Source organism: Equus quagga, chromosome 8, assembly GCF_021613505.1.
Source record: "Equus quagga isolate Etosha38 chromosome 8, UCLA_HA_Equagga_1.0, whole genome shotgun sequence".
In the NCBI taxonomy this organism is placed as follows: domain Eukaryota; kingdom Metazoa; phylum Chordata; class Mammalia; order Perissodactyla; family Equidae; genus Equus; species Equus quagga.
Genome location: NC_060274.1, coordinates 115,649,070 through 115,671,563, shown reverse-complemented (window position 1 = coordinate 115,671,563; position 22,494 = coordinate 115,649,070). Strand labels below are relative to the sequence as shown.

The 22,494-nt window shown below is 39.3% G+C and overlaps 1 protein-coding gene across 2 annotated transcripts in view; it reads left to right on the top strand.

The window, feature by feature from the left end:
• DGKI (diacylglycerol kinase iota) overlaps positions 1 to 22,494 on the top strand; it is a 424,575-nt gene that overhangs the window by 361,325 nt on the left and 40,756 nt on the right. For both annotated transcript variants that reach the window (XM_046669970.1, XM_046669971.1), the window contains exon 28: positions 16,543 to 16,568. In XM_046669970.1, coding sequence (XP_046525926.1) covers positions 16,543 to 16,568 — 26 coding nt within the window. The remainder of the gene's footprint in view (positions 1 to 16,542; positions 16,569 to 22,494) is intronic.

The following is a 22,494-nucleotide window of genomic DNA, read 5'->3' as shown; positions in this document are numbered from 1 at the left end:
AACTTACTTTTTCATTTTGAATTGATTTCTAATAATATATTATTTAAAATGCAGTGACCATCCTATGCCTGTGTTCTTCTGTGTTGCAGGGTGTATATGCAATTTCATCTTTACTTGATCTTCAAAAATTTACATTCCCCTTAGGAATATTTAAGAATCAGTCTGTGAAAAGGGCCTAAAGAATTATTGTAATATTGTAGGTATGATTGGCCTCTGTTGCTTTCAGCTTTAATGCCCCAGTTGACTTGGAGACAGGAAAAGTTTAATTTTAACATCCTCTCTACAGTGTTAAATAACTCACTATATAAATAAATCAAAGGGGAAATTTTAAATTCTTAGAACTGGAAATACTATTTATCAGAATTTGCGGGACACTGTTAAAGTGGAATTCACTGAACAATTTATGACTCTAAATTCATTTATGAAGGGAAAAAGTGATTGCATACTAATAAAGAATTCAATGTGATAAACTGGAAAAAGAATCCAGAGTAGAGAACAGAGAAACAAGAAAGAATAAAAATAATAAAGACAGAAATCAGTGACAAGGAGAATAAAACAAACAAAATGGATGATTAACCAAGAATAAAATTTTAAAAAATGATTCTTTACCAAGGTAAGTAAGAGAGACAAAGTTCTGAGAGAGTGATTTAAAAAATAAATAAATAGGGGAAAGTGAAAGGATTGCAACTACAATGTTTTCCCCAGCTCATTCTTCCTCCGTGGCACCCAGTGTGCACCTGCTCAAGGCGACCTTTTCCCTTCCAAACTCTAATTGACCCACTCCCCTTGGGTCTTCTCAGGGTTTGCTCATAGTTTTAACTTTAATTTCTAAGATCTATCAACCTCCCTCCTCACAGAGAGAGTGACATGGAATAAACAGAATAAATTAGATTTCCATTATTGCTAGAGCTGGTTACATTTATATTATGATTCCATTTAGAAACATTACAAGTTTTTGAGAAAGATACACATATATTCCACTTATACATAGACCCCCTAGGAAAGACTATAATTCTGAAGAAGGATGTACAACACGTGAACACACAGATCTTCAAAACTTACGAATGTAGTAAAAAACAATCTTTAAGAACCAGTTTTAAAATAAATTTGTAAGAGGTGGTTGACTCTGTAGGGGAGGAAGTGTTTTCTTCTGCCGAATGTAGGTTTGTCTGGCCGGAGAACGAATTAAATTCACATGAGACAGAATAGCAGGAGAAAATTAAACAAAGCTTTATGAGGACCATGGCCTGGGGCCTTTCTTCCTGAAGGAAGAAAGGGCACCAAAGAAGTGGGGTGCACATAGTGGTTATATACCCCCAAACAGGGTGTTTCACATAGGATTGAAATGTCCCTCCCACAATAGTCACAAGATTGCCCGGTGGCACAGCACTTGATGGACACAGCAGATAGTGGGTCTGCTATCTCGGTGGGCGTAACAGGAGGCAAGTCTATTGTCTCGAGCTGGGTGGTCACAGATGAGCACAGCAATCAGTTCCTAGCCTAAGGAAAGATGCTTAATCCTTAAGGAAATGCCAACGTTGGAGGGGGAGGGAATTCAGTTACAGGAGGTTACCAGACAAGCACAATAAACAAATGCAGATTTAAGTCCTTGCCTTCCCCATTGATTAAGAGTTTCTAGAGATAAGGTCATCTCCTTTCTTCTTCCTAGTACAGAGAGGGAGGCACCTTTTACAGATAGAGATTTACCTTACAAATGTAAATGTCTCCTAACAAAGGGCAAGCAAGTTCTACTTTTCAGTTGGTTTCCTGTCTGCAAAGTAACGAGCCACAAATAGTCATCATGCCAAAGAGACATATCTTGGGGTGGCCAAATCCAGGTCCGAAATGATGTGGGGTCGGTGAGCCGAGGAGTTGAAAGAAAGATTTCTTGGACTCTCAAGATCTGGCAGTAGTGCTCTTTTATTTAGAGAATAGTGTAGCATGGGGACAGGACCCATGGGCAGTCAGAGCTTCTGCTGCTGCCATGGGAACAGGACCATGGGCAGTCAGAGCTGCTGCGTGGGGACAGGATCCATGGGCAGGCAGAGCTGCTGCCGGCATGTTGCTGCTGCCGCTCCTGCTGCAAAGTTGGGTGGAGAGTAAGGCTAAATTTAAGGCATAGGTATGTGAATTATATCTTTACAAGACAAAAAAAAAAGTTAAAATGGTACCAGTGCTGGTAGGGTCCAGCCATTGGGCGGTCCCACAACTTTTAGATAAGAATCAAACTGGATTGAGTAAATGGCAGAAGTCACCGCTTACATATTATCCTCAGCTAAAGACAAAAGAGGAATTTGGGGGGGGGGGGGTGGTCAGTTACATGAGGTTGCCATACAGTAAACAACTTAAATTCTTGCCTTCCCCATTAAGAGTTTTCATAGATAAGGCCATCCCCCTTCCTCCTGGCGCAGAGAGGGAGGCATGGAGATTTCCTTCACAAATGCAACTGTCTCTGCTCAAAGGGCAAGCAAATTCCATTCCTTGGAGCCTGCTTCTCATCTGCAGTTTTAAAATTAACCAGCCTAAAATCCTCATCACCCACAACTCACATTATTACTGTTCAGACCGTAATAAATTTGTCTTTAAGTTCAAAAAGTATTTTCGTTGTCTAAGAAAGTTCTTAAAATAACATTCTGGAAAGATGTTTACCCTTAGCATTAATTGTACCACCACAATTAGCGATAAGACTATGTTTCATTTTGGCAGAAGATTCATAAGGAAGAAATTAACTAAAATTTTAGCAGACAGAATCTATTTGAATCATAGGGAAGACTTTTCCCAACTTCACTATCTGTGAGATAAGAAAATAGGCACTGAATGAAAACTCTGGTATGTTCTTTCAAATTATCTTTGAGGAAAGGACAGACTTACATGTGAGTTAGATGGGCTAAGGGAAAGCAAGTAAAGAGACTGGGAGGTATTTTTTAGTTTCTGAATAAGAATAATCTTTTCTGGTTCTTATATTTTGTGGTTTATGCGAAACCTCAAAAATTGATTGAAAGAGAGGCACTTTTTCTTGGTGTCTCCAGTCCTAAGCCTGAAAGAGCTAAAATGAAGGTCACATAGGTGAAAATAGAATATCTTGCCACTGGACTAAGACGCTGCAGAGACAGTGTAGCGAACCACCCGAGGGCAGATATTCAAGCCAGATGTCTGTGTCTGGGCGGGTATCTGTTACCTGGTCAGCTGAGAAGGCTGAGGGAGTTTTATGACCAGCAGGGCAGCTCTGCCTCAGACACGAGAGAATGTTACCAGAATTTGAACTAGAATGTATCTGGTCTGATTTATGATTTCATTGGGATTCTAAGAAACAGGTTGAGCCCTTCAGTTAGTCATTTCTTGAGCAAATAAATATTGAGCACCTTCTAGGTGGGAGGAATTTATGTACCTAGGCACTGAAAATATAAAACTAAATAAGAAATAATTATTGCTTTGAAAGGCTTATATTCAAAGGGGAAATATGACTTAAACCAATTATTCTAGTTCCTTCTGACAAGTGCTATAATGGATATATGCATAGAGTGTTCTAGAAACAAGAGGAAATAGAATTTGCTGCTTCCTCTAGATTTCACTTTTTAATTTTCATATGAAAAGGCTAAGTATTTAAAGAATTAATGAGAAGTTTAGCCTCAAAGGAAAAAAAGAGACTTTTAAGGGCTCTATGCTTATTTTCTTCAAGCTTTGCAAATGAGCAGACAAGTATTTGCTTTTTATCATATATAACCAGAAATGCCCCCTCAAATAATTCAATGTACTGAACAGAGTTGAGCATCCCTCTAGCTGATGTGTGTTTAAGGAAGTTTGTGCAGCTGACAGATTATTTAGGGATATCCAGAACACCTAATAATGCTTTAAACTGGAAAATTGGCCTTTTTAGTGTAGTCCACAATTCTGAACCACCACATCAAGAAGATAGCCCTGAAATCTTCCCCCTTCCAGAGACTTTAGAAGTTCTGGGCTGAACATAGGAGTAATAGCTTCATTCCCCTCTTGTCTTCAGCTATTTCCTCTACTCAGTTTCTTCCTGGAACATTAGGTGATGGTCTGACCCTAATAAAAAGGATAATTGTGCTTATTGTCAGAGCTGAAGGTTGTCAACAGGAAGACAGACTGTTGGGCAATGACTCGGTTGTGGAAATATCCTTTGAGCATCACAATCAGATAAGAAGGAGAAAATTAATCTTCTTAGTGGGATGCAGGTTTTGCTGAAATACATCTTAGAGATGAAATCAGTGCTGTCAGGATAGGGACAGTCCCTTCCATCTGTTTCGCTAAGATAGTTGGGGTCCCACCCCCATTTACTTTTGACTGGTCTAAATCTCGCCCTCCCTAGCTAGTCACTCAAGCTGGAAAAACTGCAGTTTAGCTGACATGTATCTTTCTTCCTCTTTTTCTCCCTCTCTTACCTCCAGTTGTTACCCTCTCTGTTTAGCCAAGCACATGATAATACTCGGTCCCTTTATGTGTGCAAAATAATTAATGAGATATTTTTCTCTGTTCTTTTCATAATTGCTCCTTGAACAGTTATGCATATGGGGCCCTAAACCTTTTGTCAGAAATGGAATTACACTTCCATTTTCAAGTTTGATTAGTGGCAGAGCCAGAATAGAATTCCTTATGCACCAGATCTTATTTTGACTAACATTGAAAAAAAATTTGCTAAGGTAAATGTGCTTTAATATTAAACATCTGTTTTATTTAAAATGATGCCAAGAGTTCTGCCCTTTTATTTTCATGAGTTCCAAGTTTTACCAATGATTACAGTATGAGGAAATATTATTACTGTTAAGTGGCTCTCTTTTTTCATTTGTCAAAGATGGTGGCCTCCCCTCCTCACACTTCAGGAATATTGTGAATGGGAGGGAAAGTTGATTGCATTCTTCATTAAAGCATGTGAGTTCCTTGGATGGACAAACTGTGTATTGCTCACTCTGTATCCACAGCCCTTTGTACCATATCTGGTATAGCAGGCATTCAATAAGGCAGGCTTGTTGGGTGAATGGATAAAAGTTAGATGTTAGAGGGTCTCGCCTGGTGGTGCAGTGGTTAAGTTTGCACGTTCAGCTTCGGCGGCCCGGGATTCACCGGTTCGGATCCTGCGTGCGGACCTATGCACAGCTTGTCAAGCCATGCTGTTGTAGGAGTCCCACCTATAAAGTAGAGGAAGATGGGCATGGATGTTCACTCAGGGCCAGTCTTCCTCAGCAAAAAGAAGAGGATTGGCAGCAGATGTTAGCTATTGGCTAATCTTCCTCAAAAAAAAAAAAGTTAGATATTAGAGAAAAGGTGCTCTATCAAACCAAAATAGATACGTCTATTTGTAGGGCTATAGTAAACCTGGTTCTAATCATGTGACAGTTTTAAAAAAATGATGTATAAAATGTTAAACATTTTTGTTGGGCTGTGGAATCCATTTATATATTTCAAATTTTAATATGGATCTGTTTGATCCAGGAAATTCACATAATAAAATAATAAAGATTCATTGGACCCCTGACTCAGAGAGATGTTGCCCTGTTGATGAACACAGTGGTTTAGTCCTTGAAGAGGTTTTGGATGTTCTTTAGATGGAAGAGAAGAAACTTGGCACATGAGAAACCATAAACCATCAAAATTTTATGGATGGAACAGAGTTCTGGGATTTCCAACCGAAGAAGACAAGGCAAAGCCAGAGCATTAGGAAGCAGTGGGACAAGATGTGCAGAAAAGTGCTTTCTTGAGTTTCCTAACAGGCAGGGAGCAGTGGAAAGGACCTCTCAGGGAATTATGGGGGTCTTCTTTAAAAACAAAACAAGTATTTCTCTTTCCTTCCAATACCACACTCTGCCTTAGGGCTTTAGGGAAAGCTAGTAGGAAGGTGACAGAGTCTTTTGTGACAAAATGACTGAAGCACCATTCTAAAACTGGGAAGATGATCACTCCATCTCCCCCTGCACTCAGAAGTTAGAGTGAGTATTGGTAAGCCCGTATAGGAATGGGAATTTTTCTTGTTTTCGGTGGCTGTGCTAGAAGTGGGGACTTGGGTACATAGGGGATCCCCTCTCATTCTTCTGTCTTGTGTCCCCTGGGGACAGCCATGTGCTTGTGGTGGGGTCACTATGCTATCCATTTTTGTGCAGATCATCCTCTCTTCCCTGAACTGGTCACTGGATCTTCCTTAAGGGCTTGACATTGAAATCTCCTCAGTTTGGTAAACAGAGTAGGGATAAAGGGAATGGGATACAAGCTGAAAAAAAAAAAAAAGCTGGCATAGACGTAGGGGATGTTAGTTCTGCAAAATGATGTCATGTCTCTTCTTGAGGGCCCAGTTTTTCTAAGCGTCGGGATTAAAATTTAGTCAAGAGTGTTAAGAATCATCTCCCACAGCATGCTGGTGTTCACACAAATAGTAATCAACCTATAAATCAAAACTGGGGAGAGTTTATTATGTGAGCCAATCGGAGGACTATCTAGCCCAGGAGAACACCTTTACCAAGAAAAACAGTACTCTGAAGATGCAAGGTGTACAGCGTGGTTACGTATGACAGGAATATCTCTTTTTACTGCAGTCACAAGATGTTTCACTGGCACAACAGGCAAGTGGTCAGCAGGTCAGTGGTCACAAGATGTACACACTAGGTCACTATGACCCTTAGCTTCTGGGAAGAAATGTTTATCTTTAAAGAAATGCTGATTTGGGAGGGAGGCAACATCCCTATCTTTAACGGCATCATTCTTGGCTTTGGGACATTGTACATGTTTAAAGCAGATGTACAAGGCATGCTGGATGGGCCACGTCAGGCCGTTCTGATAAACAAGGTCAGGCTTCCTTATATACCCCAATATGTTAACTTTTCTTATTGATTTTCATTTATTCATCACTGTGAAATAGCATGCTAACAGGAAAGTGGGCACAGTTTCCAAGGACTGACTATGATTTTTCCTTCCTTTCTGAAAGGGGGCAGATACCCCAATTTAAGACTTCTGTCATGTCATTCTTCGTCAAAGGATCCCACCCTGTGGAGTCCATGTTCCTTGGGACGCCTGCCACGTCACTGGACTTCCACAGCAGGTTTCGGAAGGTGGAGGGCAACTTCTGGTCCCCCCCAAAATTGTCTCTTTATAAGTAAGGGTGCCTGTCATGATCTGAGCTAAATATTTGTTTTGAGTAATTTGATTAAGTTGATTTAAAGTATGAATGAGCGTTTTGAAATCTTTCCAAAATTGTTTGCCTAGGAATCTGACTTTGGAGGGATATTGACCACTGAGCGCTGGATGTGCTCGGGTGTGGGGTCAGGGATGGGAAGAAGGTGGCATTACTGCTGTCAGAGATGGGGAGGGGAGATGTACAGAGTGTGGAACTTCTCTCAGGAAACGCCAGGGACCCCTGACCCCACAACCCCGAGCAGACTGGGACAGGAAATATCTCCACAACCTGGAGAAGCTGCCTACTTGGAATTCAGGGAGACGGGGACCCCATTTTCCCCTTTCCTGACTTTTCTGGCTCTTGGGCTACTCACCAAGCATAAGAACGACTACAACAGACAACACAACACTGTGTGACGTTTGTCTCATTCCATGACCCCCTTAGACTCTCCTTAAAAGTGGGATGAAATGTCTGTTCAGTATCTCCCACAACTCCTGGAATGGAGATAAGCACATAGCAGGGCTTCATGTTCAAACATTGAATTAATTACATTATGCTCTAAGATGGAGTCTGTGGAGCCCGTTTTCATGTCTTGTTCTCAATGTTACTATGATTTATGTATAATAATTTATCATTTTCTCATAGAGCTCCTCTACTGGTTTTGGTGGTTGCTAATATATTACTTAGAAACTCTCCTGTCCTTAGACACAGAAGAGTTGGGAGGAGACAGACAATTTTCAGATTCTGTTTCCCCGGCCAGTATCTTGGATGTGAATTCCCTCTTCTGAGAAGTAGGTGAGGTGGGAGGAGATGTTGCTAGGAAAACTTCTGGAATATATTACAGTTACCTTCTGGAGAACTGCCAAACAGCTTCCAACTCCACTTATGTTTTTTCCTCCATTTTCTAAGGCTGGATTCAGAAGTCCTTATTTGATTTCATAAAAATACTTAGCTGTGGGTGAGCCCTTGCTCGGTTTCTGTGCCCCACAAGGTAGATATTGCATGTCCTGAATCGTGCACTGTGTGAGATGGCCTCCGTAGAAGTTTCTTGTGTTAACACTAGATGTGGCACTCATGTGATCTGCCTTCACAATCCAGAGCTTCATGTTTCGATTTACACTTAACAAAAAAAAAGCCCACATTTGCAAAACTCCAGGTGGATTGCATCTCAACAGGAGTTGTTGGCCAGGGCTCCCAGAGTCACCAGCATACAGCCAGCGGCTCTTTCTAAAAGGTCCTCCCACTTGATACTCCCTGCCGGGTCTCTGCAGGTGCATCTCCTTTGGTTAGGTTTTAGAATAACCTGCCTTTCATATTCCTCTACTCTCTTTTTAGAAACCATGTATTGCAAAGTCTGGTTTCTAATGTGAAGCGTCACATCTTCTATATCTGCATGACTGTACTGTGTCTAATATACAATTTTTTTTCATGTTTTCTTCAAAATGTTAAAAATGCTTCCTAGGAGTGTTCGGTTTTTAGGTAATAAAAAGTGTGACGGTCAAGTTTTCATGCTGAATGAACTTGTTCAGTATTAGTTTTTTCAATGCCATCTATCCATCTGTTTCTTCTCCGTGTCCACTGTCCACTTTTGCCCATTTCTCCTCATCTCTACCTCCAGATTTCAAAGAAACACCTTTTCTCTCACTTTGTTGTAGTTCTTAGAGTTGAACAATAGGTGGCAGTAAAATTTCAAGCTCAAAGGACCTTCAGGGGATTCCTAACTTAAGCTGATTTAGGAGGGTGTACGGAGGAACTGAAGTACATGCTAGTGGTAAAACTGGTATTTTCGAAATGCCAAATATAACTAAACACAGGAACTTATGTAAAAAACACAGAAGATTTTTCAAGTACAGCTCCTGCGAGGATCATCGGGTATGTATTTGGGTAGGAGAGTCTTGGAGAATAGGAAATTATGAGCGTGAAGGGAATTAGAGCAAATTTACATCAAATGAAGACCTCGCCAAACAGCCTTATTATTTGAGTTCTGGGACTTATTTCCTTACCTCCACACAAACGCCCGTCTCTCTCTCTCCTTCCTTGGATTTTGCTCTTTCTGCACCCTCCCCTCTGTTGGTGGTGAATGTTACCTTTGAGGCTGTTTGGCATTCCCTCAATGGGTCTGTGACCACTTGAATAGAGAATGTGTTTGTCTTTCTCTCATTTCAATGCCACTTTGTGTGGTTGCTGTAACTTTCATCTCTCTCCCTCTCATTCTCGCCTGCTCTTTTTACTGTATGTGCTTTGTTCATTGTCTTAATAGCAATATTCTTAATTAGAGGGAGGAAGAGCAGACAAAGAGAGGATTGAATCAGTGATGGAGATTCTTAGCGCCAAGGGATTTCTGGTTCTCTTTTACCTAGTTAGAGATATTTTGCGACTACAGTAATGGTGGTTAAGATGTTACCTAGATCTATGATCTCACTGTTTCTCCATCAAGCCCTCAAAATGATGTCATAGGCGGGACATAGCAGTCTTTCAGGCAATGCACATGCTTGAGGGAAGCTCGAGGGAGAAAAGCTGTTGCTCAGAGATGATCATCTCCAGCCGTGCTTTCAAATCACAGGAGATCTTCCCTTGGCTTGCTTGATTTAAGTAAAAATTCTTTGTCTATCAGTAGTTTGAGGAAATAAATTTGTGTGGCATCATCACATCAAGGTAAAACAGGAGAAGAATAAAAGATGGTGTTTCTGCAGCAGTGGGGTGTGTGGACTCTTGACATATCCCTGGAAGGAGTGTCCAGCTGGGAAGTCAGTTTCCATTTGGATCACGTCTCAGGAGTTTGTTAACAGATAACTGGAAATAATGATTCAGGCGGGGAATGAGTCCTGGGGAACTTGGCTCAGGACTGAATGTTCCTGATGTTCTTCAGTAGGAAAAAGAACATTAGCACATGATGGGAGGCTGTTTTATAGAAAGATTGGACTCCACCAAAGTGTGAGGAAGCTGGATGAGAAAAGCTCAGGGAAGTCTCAGGGCTGTGGTAAGGAGAGGGAAAAAATAAAGTTGAATGACAAACGAAAGAGGGCAAGAACATTCAGAGCTGATATAATGCTAGGAACCAGAGGCTTCTCTTTTCCTTCTTGACTAGGATGGATGCTCACCCCATGCTTATAGGGGGTGGTGTTTTTGCTGTGGTCCTCATCCCCAAAACTGGAGGGTAAAGATGAAAGGCAGGCATAAAAAGGAAAATTGATAAAGTACATGCAGAGAGAGAGTTGCTGTCAGTGTGTGTACTTCTTTGTTCCCCAACGAGGACTTCACAGCCAGGGAAGAGTTTATTTGTAGTGTGCTGAGCGGAGCGTAGAGGTAGCACAGCTTATAGCTCACCCCAGCATTCCTCGTTTGTTTTCTATTATAATTTTATGATGGTAACCGGGAAATGAAGGTGCCCCAGCCTCTCCAGCTAGGCTGTAAGTATGAACATCTCAGAGCTCTCCTCCCCATCCATAGTTTTAGAGAAATACTCCATTGCTGAGTATTTTCAGAAGATGAATCTCTACACTTGTGCCTATTTAGACTTGGCTCTTACACCTGTCCTATATATTTATTCCAAGCTCACCTCCATGTGGTGACCCATCCCTTGGCTGACTCCTGACCAGGTGATAGTTTAGAAATGCTAAATAGATGTATATGTGTTAGGGACACTGGAAAGGGAAATTGACATTCAATGGTGGATGATTCTCTCCAAAAAGTAATAGACCCATGTAGGATGGGTCCCCAATATTTGTCTAATCTATCTTTAGGAAAGACTATATCTAAAATGGATAGTCTATTGACCTCCTATCTATTTCCAAGGAAGGAAATGATACAGATATTCCAAGGGAGAGCCAACTAGAAAAGCCATAGATGCTATTGAATTAAAGCCATGAGATGAAAAGAAAAGCAAAATATTACAGAGGCTTTCAAAAATAACAGGAGAATGAAGATAGTTTCATTTAAATAAAAAAGAAATTGTCTAGGATGAGCTTGTAGGGTTAGAGCATTTCATGGAAGGGGCCAAGAAAATGCATGTACTTAAAATATGTTGCAAAGTATTATACCATATTGTAAAGGCTGAAATAGTCATGATGCCCATCATCTCAGTTCTAGGTTTATTGATTACAAACAGTAAAACATCATCAGAAGTGCAATACTTCTTAAAGACGTTTTTGCCTTCATAAATATAATACTCTTTTGCTCTTATGGATGTATTACTACTTTGCTGCTAGAAAACAGAGCACCTTTTTCAATGTCCCTAAGCATTGTAATTGATCTTCTTGAAAGATTAGAGGCCTTGAATGGAAACTTGCTGATGAAAGTCAATCTAAATAACTATCTTTGAGTTTCTTAGAGATTCCTTGGGTCTTAGTGACTGATGACAGGGTCTAGATGTTGCTTTGTCCAATATAGTAGCCACCAGCCAATGTATGATTCGTGTCTCAGTCCCTCAGATTCTTGATGTCTACATACATTAATCTTATAAAATGATTCATTCCAAAATGTTATAGCTGTATTTAACTGGATAATTTCATGTTATCAGATTTTTCCTTGGAAATCCCCCTATTCCAGAGGAGAACAAACTGACCCCCTTAGCGGCCTTGGAGACATAGCCTGAAGCTGACTGCCTAAAACACAGATTTTTTTTTTTACGTTTATTGCTTTATTTTAAGAATTCAAGTGACTCTTGCTTTGGGTCCATAATATGTTGGTTTCAATTTAAAAATAGCATTTTAATTTTTCTCGGTTAAGTTATATATCCCCCATCTAATAATAGTGTTTTGTTTTCCTGGGGCTTCCCTTATTTTTAAGTTCTTGTGTGTACCCTCACTTGAGAAGCATTGCCTTCAATTAAAAGGAGAGAATATTCTACTGAGCAGAGTTAACATTGGGAAGGGGACTTTCACCAGCAAATCTTCAAGTCAAAATTCACAGAAAAGTCAATCAAAATGAAAAAAAGCTGAACAGACTTCCACAAAGCAGATGCTTGAATGGATGACTAAATGAATGGATTATTTCTCAATGCATTTTTAATTATTCCCCTCCTCTTAATTTTCTGTTTGCAGCAGAGTGGTGACACAATGGAAAGAGCCCTCAAGCTTTTTCTATAACTTACTAGTTCAGAGACCCTGGGCAAACCTTTGCTTTTTCAACTCTGCTGTCGTCTTATAGCTATTTCTCGATCATCGTGTTTCTTTAAGTTTCTGTTCACAGAGGCTCTATTTCCATCCCTTCCTCCTTCCTCCCTTTCGATCTTCCTTCCTGCCTTCCTTCCCATTTTCCGTTGCTAAATTTCATGGAGATCTGTTCACAGATTTTACCTGCTTCGTGCCATAGTTTTTTGGCGTGTTCCCAGCCTACATTTTGTGTGTTAGCAGATCCTTGACCGGCTTTCTTTTTGGGGTATTTTGTGTGTGGGTGTCATGCTAGTTCCGTTTTGTTCATCCTTCATATTTGCATTGGGTGAGTCCTTTTTGGAACCGCTAATTTGAGATGGATAATTAGGGATAGTAGGTTGGTGTGTTTCTGGAAGCTTGACTTTGGGTCTGTTGTCTTTAAACTCTTTCTTAGTAGCACTCTCCTCTGGGATTTGATTCTCCTCACAGCAGGACCCCTGGCTCAGAGTGGAGGGCCTTCTGTCATAGGTTCTGTGGTGCATGGGGTAGCTCATGTCTCTTAAGATGACTAGGATTGAAACACTCTCTCTCTGTCTCCCTGAAACTTGGTCCGGTTTTTCCTATACTTGGTAGCTCTTCTTCATCTATGATGATTCCGGTTTATGGGCATCTTCTCATTTAGTTAAAGATGATATTTCCTTTCCTATTTCTCATTCTCCCTGTTATTTTCCATGAATTTCAAAAAGAATTTAAGAGCAGAGGAATTAATGTGAAAGTTTTGCAAAAATAGTCTTGAACTTGTCTTCTGCCTTTATTCTTGCTCCTTTATAATCTGCTTTCCACAGCCTGCCCATTCAGAAACCCAAATGAGAATGTGCGATGTCTCTGCTTCAGATCCTTGCTGCATTTAGCTTACAAGATAAATTATAAGCCGTTTGAAACGGCCCCCGCCTCTTAAGTCTCTAGTCCTAACTTTTATTACTCCTTTGCATTTTAGCAACGTTGGGTTACTTGTATATCTGATCACATCTTATGAAGTTTCATATCTGTTCTCCTTTTCATAAGCCTTTCTGGAATTCATATGCTTCTATCTGGAATTCTTCTCCTTTCTTTTTTACCTAATAAACTTCTACTTATCCTTCAGAGCCTAGTCAGATGGTTCTCACTTTCTGGAGCCTTCTTTCACTCTTTTGGAACAGAATTGGTCTCCCTCACTTCTGTGCTACCTCTTTACTTCATGTATATTTTGATCATTACATTTTTTCATGGAATTGTAATCATTTGTTTACATCTTTTTCTTCTTCACTGGATTATAAGTTCCTTGAAACTGATATCTTGTTCATCTTTGTATCCCCATCACTAGGCACAGGGCCTGGTACTTAATAGGGTCTCAAGTAATAATTACTCCTCTGGTTTGAATCAACACAAATGGAAAGATTCAAACCTGAATAATAATTATTAAGATTTAATAAAATAAGACAAACTTTTTAAATGCAGGACTTGAGTTTTTGTTTTTCTTGTTTTAGTTTGCTGAATCTGAATGAAATGTAAATAAAAACATAAAAAAAACCCACTAAAACAAATAAAACAAAGCAAAATCAAATATAAATATTCTATAGACTGTAATAAAAGACTAGTGATGAGGAAAGAAGAGAGGAGGAGAACTCTAAATTCTGGAGTTACTTGAGTGCTGGTAATAATTTACCCGGTGAGAGCAGATGCTAGCTCCAAGATGAAGTGTGTTTGGAGGAGAAATAAACAGTCAGGGGCAAAACCACAAGTCTTTCAGGTGCAGTGGGAGGAATAAGCAGTGAGCTCTCATGCATTTATTCCTCAGTTGTCAGGCTGAGGAAGGTTATCTGTTCCTGGGATTCAAGCTCTCTGTTTTAAAAATAACTACTCATATTGCTGATTTCACGATATTGCTTCTCTCCTAAGCTAAGTTCTGTAAAACTTTTTATGCCCATTTCCAGCAATAATGGATGATGTGCATGTCTCAGTCATATAATTTAGTGACTCGTTACCATGAAAGGTGAAATACTGAGTGAGGATTGAAATACTCCATATGGCTTAAAATTCCACAAATCCAGGCGTGTGGGAGACATTCTGCACAGAAACTCAACGTGGCTCTAATCCTTAAAAAACACTCTGAAATCGATAGTTCTTCCCCACTCCCTAGATGTATCGCAGAATGCAGCCCCTTGGGACTTTAACGGAGCCATCTGGAGTTTTTCAGATTTAATATTAGTGCTTTGCTTTTTTAGAAAGGCAGCCAAAGCCGGCTTCACGGGCCCTCTACCTGAGGCATTCAGCCATCCATTGCCATGGACTTTTCTTTGTCCCTATAGCTCTATGAGAAATGAATTGCAAACAGTCCAAGATGTGTTTTTGCTTACTTCCCATCAGAAAACACCTGGAGTGGAGATGTTTCCTTGTTGCTCACTCTTCTATGCCCTAGGCAGCTTAAGAAGTTATCTCATCTTATTTCACTCTTTAGACTCATCTTCCGATCCCATTTCACCTCTATTCAAAACCTTCTCCCCTTTGTTTTTCCTAATCATTTAGGCAGACTGTGGGTATCTCTTTGCTGGGTACATTGGATGTGTTTTGGCTCTGAGAGTGCCCACGTTGTCACAAATCTGGAGCTTCAGGTTCATTCCCTAGGCTTTCCCCATGCAGCTGGCCTAGGAGGCAGCAAACTTATCCTGAAGGTAGTTTGAAGGTGACATGGTGACTTTTTGAGGAGCCCCAGAATGTATCTGAGTCTGAACACTGGTGTGGTGATATTGAAATTAATTCAATTCAATACATTTTATTCAGGTCCTGGTTTCCAGGGAGCTCAGAACCTAGTGGGGAAGACTGGTATGGGACAGAATGGAATAGGAGAACTCGAAGGAGAGGATATGTCAGCACCTGGGGAGCCCAAGTGGTGTTTGTTAAGGAGCCAGCTCTGCAGTGATGACTTAGAACTGCGTTAGGTTCCCTCTCACTGCTCTCTGTGTCCGTCTCCCAGATGCCCATTCTCTCTCCACAAAATCTTGGGACCCTCTGTAGTTTTCACATGCAAAAGTTTACTTGAAGAGACCTGTAGGGTTCAAACAATTTCACACTTTGCCACTAATGGAAATTCAAGCCTATCTCACTGTTACTGCTGTGTCTTTTTACTTTACTATTTCCTCACATGATGGACAAAAACATTACTGATCTGTAGAGAAAGTAAAGCGGGGGACCAAGCATCCCAAAGTAGGTAAAATTTTCCTTCAACCACTATGCATCCCCTGAATCATTCTTTCCCCAACATTTGTATTAGTTGTATCAATGAGAGCTTTATTACCAAATTCTCACATTTGCCTTTGGTCATCTCCCTGTTCTGGGCTCTGGCAGGCTGATCAATTAGAGGAGAGGACTCCTCCCAACTGATTTCTTGCCTTTCCCTTCAAAATCCTAACACCTCTGAATATGGTATTATGCATCTCTTTCTTCCAAGATAAGAATGAGTTGGTAGTCAAGACTATATCTTTCAAGATTGAGGGGAATTCATCTACAAGGTTTTGTCTGTATTCCTCAACGTAACTCAGTTAGTAGTCAGCTGGGGAAGTAAACAAGATTTTTATTGTGAAAGGGATTGGTATGATGCTCCATTGGTATCTTACTACCATAACTAGAGCTGATCCTCAACTGGTATGCAAGAGTCATTGATTTGTAAACGTTCTGTGGGGCCCCAGAGGTCACCCTCTTCCCTCATCCTGATTCTCAGAGGTTTAGGGACACAAGGCCAACACATTGAAGGTCTATGTCATGCTCACTCAAACATTAAATTCCACAAAGCGTGGAAACAAAAAACAATAATGACAAGGTTACATGCTATTTCTTTTACTTCTGTCTCATTTTTAACTATTCAAGTCGATTTCTTTTTATGTATAGATGCTCAATTTAGTGCTTATTTACATCCTTAGCATTTTCTCTGGAGGCGTGGCCTTGGGCACTTAGTGACATCACAGGATTTCATCCATTACCACCTTTCTATGAGTTTTCTTTCTGTGTATGGTAAATCCAGACTGAATTAAGTTTGCTACAGTCCTGTGACACCATTCAGTAGATTGACATTTTAGCAACATCTACCACTCAGCTAATCCAGGTAAGCTTTGGGAGTTATTGATTGGAATATACCATGCAACCAACTCATTAATTATACCATCTATTATATTGAATTTCTATTTGACTGAATTTGGGGGGTATAATTTCCATGAGATTATTCTTGATCATTGTTATAATTATCAGATCACTTACAAAAGATTTATCATGCTTATTATTTTATTTTAGGTCCCCAGTCTCTTCAGAAGATCACGGTAAGAATCCATCTTACTTATACTAATTGAGGATTAAAAGTTGAGCTGTAGCCCTTGAATTTCACGTCAGAGGGCAGAATTATTTAAGAAAATGTCTCTAAAATGTTTGCCTTGTATTTTTTTAGTGTGAAATGTCAAACACCTTAAAAATCTTAATTCTTCCTAGCTAAATTTGATATCTTGTATTATCTTCAAATCTGTTACAACCATTTTGGTTGACAAATATTGAAAAGTTTAGTGAATTCTGCCTGATTTCTGTCCCACCACTAGATGCTTTTTGTGACTTTGGGCCAGACATGTAACTCTTCTGAATCACAGATTTTAGTCTTTAAAAATGGGAATTTGTAGTAGGTATTCCCAAAAGTCCCTTCCAGATTGGACATTAGGATTTACAGAGGGTGTTATGAGTCTGAAATGAAGCTAATTGGTAGTGGTGCGAGTTGTTACCTAGCTCAGGGGAGTTATTTGCATTTTAAGAGGCAACTATTTCATTTAAAGGATAAGATGTATAGTTTTGTCACATCTAACCTTCGGAGTTGTCTATTTATTCAATCAGTCATTCAAAAATGTTCATTAAGTGTCTACGATGGGTCAGTTATGCTATATAATCGTGTTATACAATTATGCTTTATGGGACTGTATGCAGAGACAATGTGGGGTATGATACAGAATTATTCCCCTCGAGGAGCTTTATGGGTCTAGTGGAGAGTTGGGTGGTGGAGTGACACACTTACTTAAGTATAAAGCAAAATGTGATTAATCTTATAAAAGAGGGATAAATGGGGACTCCAAGAGTCCTACTGGCATTCCTCTTCATGCAGTCCCTAATTTAGCTAAGGGCGCCATTATTCATTGAGCCAGCCAATGAAAAGACTATGAAAGCTGTTTTAAGCTTCTCTCTTCATCCTCTCATTTCCTCCTGGTCCCTAAATCCTATCAACTCTGTTTTTTATACTTCTTTTATCTCTATTCTCTTTTCTATCCCCATTGCTTTAGTTTAGGGCCTCTCCATGTCATACTTGGATTTTTAAAATTGTCTTTTAAATGGTATTCATACCTCTAGATTTCCTTCCTTAGTTCACCGTATACCTAGATAGAACCAAACTGATTGTTCTATAGTAAAATTCTACTCCCATTGCCCCGTAGGATGGAATCTTTTCATTTTTTCAATAATTGTATTCAGCTTTCCAATATCGTATTTTAACGTGGACTAGAAAGTCCTAAATGATAGACTCTTTGTCTTCCTCTACTGCTTATTGCTTCTTTTGGCATCTTTCCCCCGTCTCCTACCCGTGCTCTGTGCTCTGCAGGCCATGTGGCACTACGTCTAATTTCTGGAACTTGCCAGTTTATCATGTGTCCCTGCTTTTATACATACTGTTCTTTCTGACAGGAAGTTACTGCTCCCTTCTGCCAAATAGACAGTTTACACTTAGCATTTGAGAACTTGTTAATCATCTCATCCTCCAGGAGAGCTTCCTGACCCACTTATTGTGGCATCAAATATTTTTCCTCATTCTAGAATTTAACACACAAATTTGAGGCTTGATTTACCTGTCTCCCCTGCTAGGCTGTGAGTTCTTTGATGTAGATCCCGCAAAATAGCAAACACGCAAAAGATGTTTATTGAATGAATGACTGACGGAGATGGAGAGGGAGTTTTCGGCAGGCCTGTTCTGCAGCCACATCATGAAATCTGTCCCGATATTGGAGGGAAGGTATATCATGTTCTATGAGGAATCATAGGCAAATTATGTTTAGGGCTATTAAGTCAGAATTAGGCAATCAGCCACCTAATGATGACTTTTTGTTGTATGCTAGTTTGCTCGTCTGTGTTGGTATGACTAGGTTTTTATTGCATTTAGAGGTCCTGGGCTGCCAGGTTCAAATGATAACTAGAAACTTGTGTTTGGTTTTTATTGAATTAGGGTTCCTCTTAATGACCTTTGTTGGCTTTGGCCTTCCTATAAATAAGAACTTACACCCCATTTCCAAAAAAAATGTGAGTGGGACTTCTGAATTGCAATTCTATAGTCCACTAGGAATTCTTAAGAGATTATGAGCTATCAGTGAGCGTATGTTGGTGTCCTTAGAAGTCCTGAAAGGTGACTTGCTCAGTATTAATGGCACTTCAGAATTGATTATTTTACGAACTGGTCTATCTGAAACATTATCCAAATTAAAAGGCTTTCATATTTTCATGGCTTCAAAAAGTTTATTATATGTACATGATGCTTCGTTTGAGTCTACAATGTCCAAAAATTATTCAAATATGTAACGTAAAATTATAATGCTGATTTATCTAATCTTATCTAATTTTTCATCATCTTCTAGCCCATGAATCCTTGGAAAAACATTCTTTTCCTTTTGTTTATCCTTTATTTTATTTTCTACCTAACACTCAAACTATGTTTTCTTTTGTTTATGCGTTTTTCATTGTTCATATTTACCATAGTTAGCATAAAACCTTTTGAATATTATATCATCAAGCTTACATTTGTACACAGTAATGACATGCAGTATGCTTGTCAGAGAGGTAAGAAGTAGCATTTTTGCTTTCTCAAACTCATGGGTAGAAAAATTGGATCACATTGGGAAAATGGATTGTGCTATTGGAATATAAAGCCTTGTGCCTCCTGATTTTCTGTGTTGTTGATTTCCAGCAATGATCTGACATCTCTCCCTAACAACTGGTCACTTCAGCTATCCCCAGCAGAGACTTCATTCTTGATAAATCTAATTTTCCGAAGTTCAATAACCCTGGCATTCTCCATTCCCACAGATTACCCTTTCATTGACTCTTACCCTCTCTTAGTGTCAGTTTCCTTGTCTGTAAAATGGGGCTAATCAAATCTACCCTGCCCACCTCAAGGGACTGTTGTGAAGTCAGATGGGAAGTCATCTGTGAAATCAGTTTCCAGTTTATTAAAAGCATCCCAAACATAAGGCTGTTACCGTCCGAGCAGTGGATGAACCACTGTGGGTTTACTAGTGATGATGGCTTAGCATGGTGTACTGCCTTTGAAAAGGTAAAGAGCGTGCAGGAAGGGGTGGAGTGAGAAAGGTTCCCTTTAACATTGTCATTAAATATTACATTTTCATTGGAAAGCTGTTGCTATCTAAGTGAAGAAGAGTAAAATGTTGAATACACAATTAGTTTGTAGTTCCAAAGTTAAAGGTTCAGTTCGTGATTAGATGTGTGGTCATAGAGAACTGGCAAGACAAGGCATAAATAAAATGTAAAATGTTTCTTTTTATATAATAGAGTATCTGAGTCACTAAGAACAAGGGCTGAAGTTTATTGAGCACTTATTATGCGGAAACACTGTGCTAAAGCACTTCAACTACGTTATTTCATTTCATCTTTCACAAATAACATGACAAAGTGGATGTAGTATCCTCAATTTTATAGTTGGAGAAACAGTCTCTAAGTACCTAAATACCTCACGGAAGCTCACACAGCTATTAAGTGCTAGAGTTAATTTTGACACCCGGTGCTAACACCCAGCTCTTCTTCTCTTATCCACCGTGTTCCCACAAAACAAAAGAAATGATTGTCAGCATTAAGGTGAACCGGAGAATTATAGAGAAACATTCTTTTCCCTCTAACAAGAGTTTATTTACTACTGCATAAGTAATTACTTTTTAATGACAAAACAGAACAAAAATAACAACTTCTCCCTCCTGCTGGAAATGATCTGTCCCTGTAGAAAAAAGTAAATACCAATGTCACATTCTCTCATAATTAGTTAACTGAGTGAAACCGAAGCTTCAGGGAAACCTGCCATGCTAAATCCCAGTGGAGACATTATGTTTGAATGTTGCATCTGGAAGCTGGAGTCTACTCCTTGTCAGAAGATAAGCTTGGCAGTGATGGATTGCCCTGTCCTGTGAGTTTCCTCTGCGTTTAGTGCCGATCACTTCATCATTTCAAGTGCTCCTGGAGCTGCCTCCTGTGCCCATGCTGCTTCGCCTGCTCCAAGCTCTCAGACTCAGTTCTGTCACATTAGTCTGCATATTTTACAGGCTTCTCAGCATGCCTCTCTGCTGCCGCTACCTGTGCCAGGGCCCTGGCAGAGGGTCATCTTCCAACTAATGTCTGTCCGCTTACAAAGTAAAAGACATTAATTGACTCTCTTGAAAGGAAGTGCCAACGATCTGATTGATTCCCCCTGGAATGTCTGAAGCAGGCACCCTTTCCAGTCCTACCTCCTAGACCTGTTGGCAGTAATGGCTCTCGTCTTATATGGTGGCTTTTTTGATGCAACAGTAACAGCAGACAAGGATGAGAGTAGGGGGTATCTGGAAATAAAATTGTAACAACCACAATTGCTAGTGTAAGTGCCCAAGGATGAGCCCACTGTCAGGCTTGGAGGCAATTTTATTTGGCAATAGGTTGTGCAAAGAAGCACATTGTGGTGAGGCCTGAAGCTCTCAAGCATCGATAGCGATCTCTTGGCTCAAATACCACAGATTCATTTTTCTCTCTATATAAATATATGTTTATATATAGTTTTACTGAAACAGAAGATATTTGTAAAAATGTGTTAAATTTATCGGCTCAGTTTAAATAGTCACCAAAAGGAACTACCGTGCACCCAGCCCCTAGCCTCAGAAATAAAACATCTGTGGTTATCTGGAAGGTTCGTCTTTGCCTTTGTCATTACATTCTCTTCCTTGTCCTATAGAGATAACTACTATTCTGCATTTTTGTTAAGAATTCCCCTGTTTCTTTTATCATTTTACTACATATATGCGCATTCCACATATGAACATATGTGTGTGTGTATATATATGTATTCCATATATGTATGTGTGTGTATAATTTTGCTTATTTTGAACTTTTGTAAATTGAGTCATGTTGTTAACTCTTGTGATTTTCTTCTTTTGTTCAAAATAGTGTTTTTGTGGTTCACCCTTGTTGATGAGTACCATATTCATTTTTAATTTTTCATGTTGTGTTGTCTGTTATATGAATATATGAAAACATCGAGTCTGCTGATGAATGTTTATGTGGGTTACAGGGTTTTTTTTTGTTTTTACTATTGCAAATCATATCACTATGGGCATTATTTTTCATAATTCCTCCTGGTGTCCATGTGCAAGAATTTCTCTAGGGTTTAAACCTGTGGATGGTATAGTTAGGCGTTAGGATATACACATATTTAACTTATCACATAATAACAAAACTGTTTTCCACAGTGGTCATTCTAATTTACTCTCCTAACTGCAATGAATAAGAGTTCCCATTGATCCTTGCCAACACTTGATATTAACTGATTAAAATTTTTTAGCCAATTTGATGGGAGCCAAATGGTATCCCAAACACAAAATGGTGTCATGATTTTAGTTTGTATTGAATGATTACACATCAAATTGATTGTTTTCATATATTTACAGGCCATTTGTGTTTACCCTTCTATGAAATGCCTCTTTATTTCTTTTCCCATTTTTTCCCATTTTTGTTAGTCATGAGCATTTTTATGTATTCTTAGTAAATTTTTTTTGTTGACTATATGTGTTGAAAATTTTCTCCAGTTTGTGGTTTACCTTTTCTAACTGTTTTGAGGAATAGATATTCTTTAATTTAGTGTAATCAAATATGAACGTTTTCTCTGTAGTTTATGCCTTTGGTGTGTTCTTTAAAGAAATCCTTTCACAGCATAATCATAAAGATATTGTCCCATTATCTCTTGTACAGTTTTTATAGTACAAATTGCCTTTCAATTGTGTCCTTAATATCTTGGAACTGATTTTGTGGCTTGATGAGAGGTAAAAGTCCAGTTTTGTTTTGATTTTTTTTTTACATACATAACCGGTCATTATGATTATTTCCTTTACTGACTTGCAAAGCCAGTTCTATCTCCTTATATACATGGGTTTCTAGATTCTCTTTTCTGTTTTATTGATCCATATGTCTATTCCT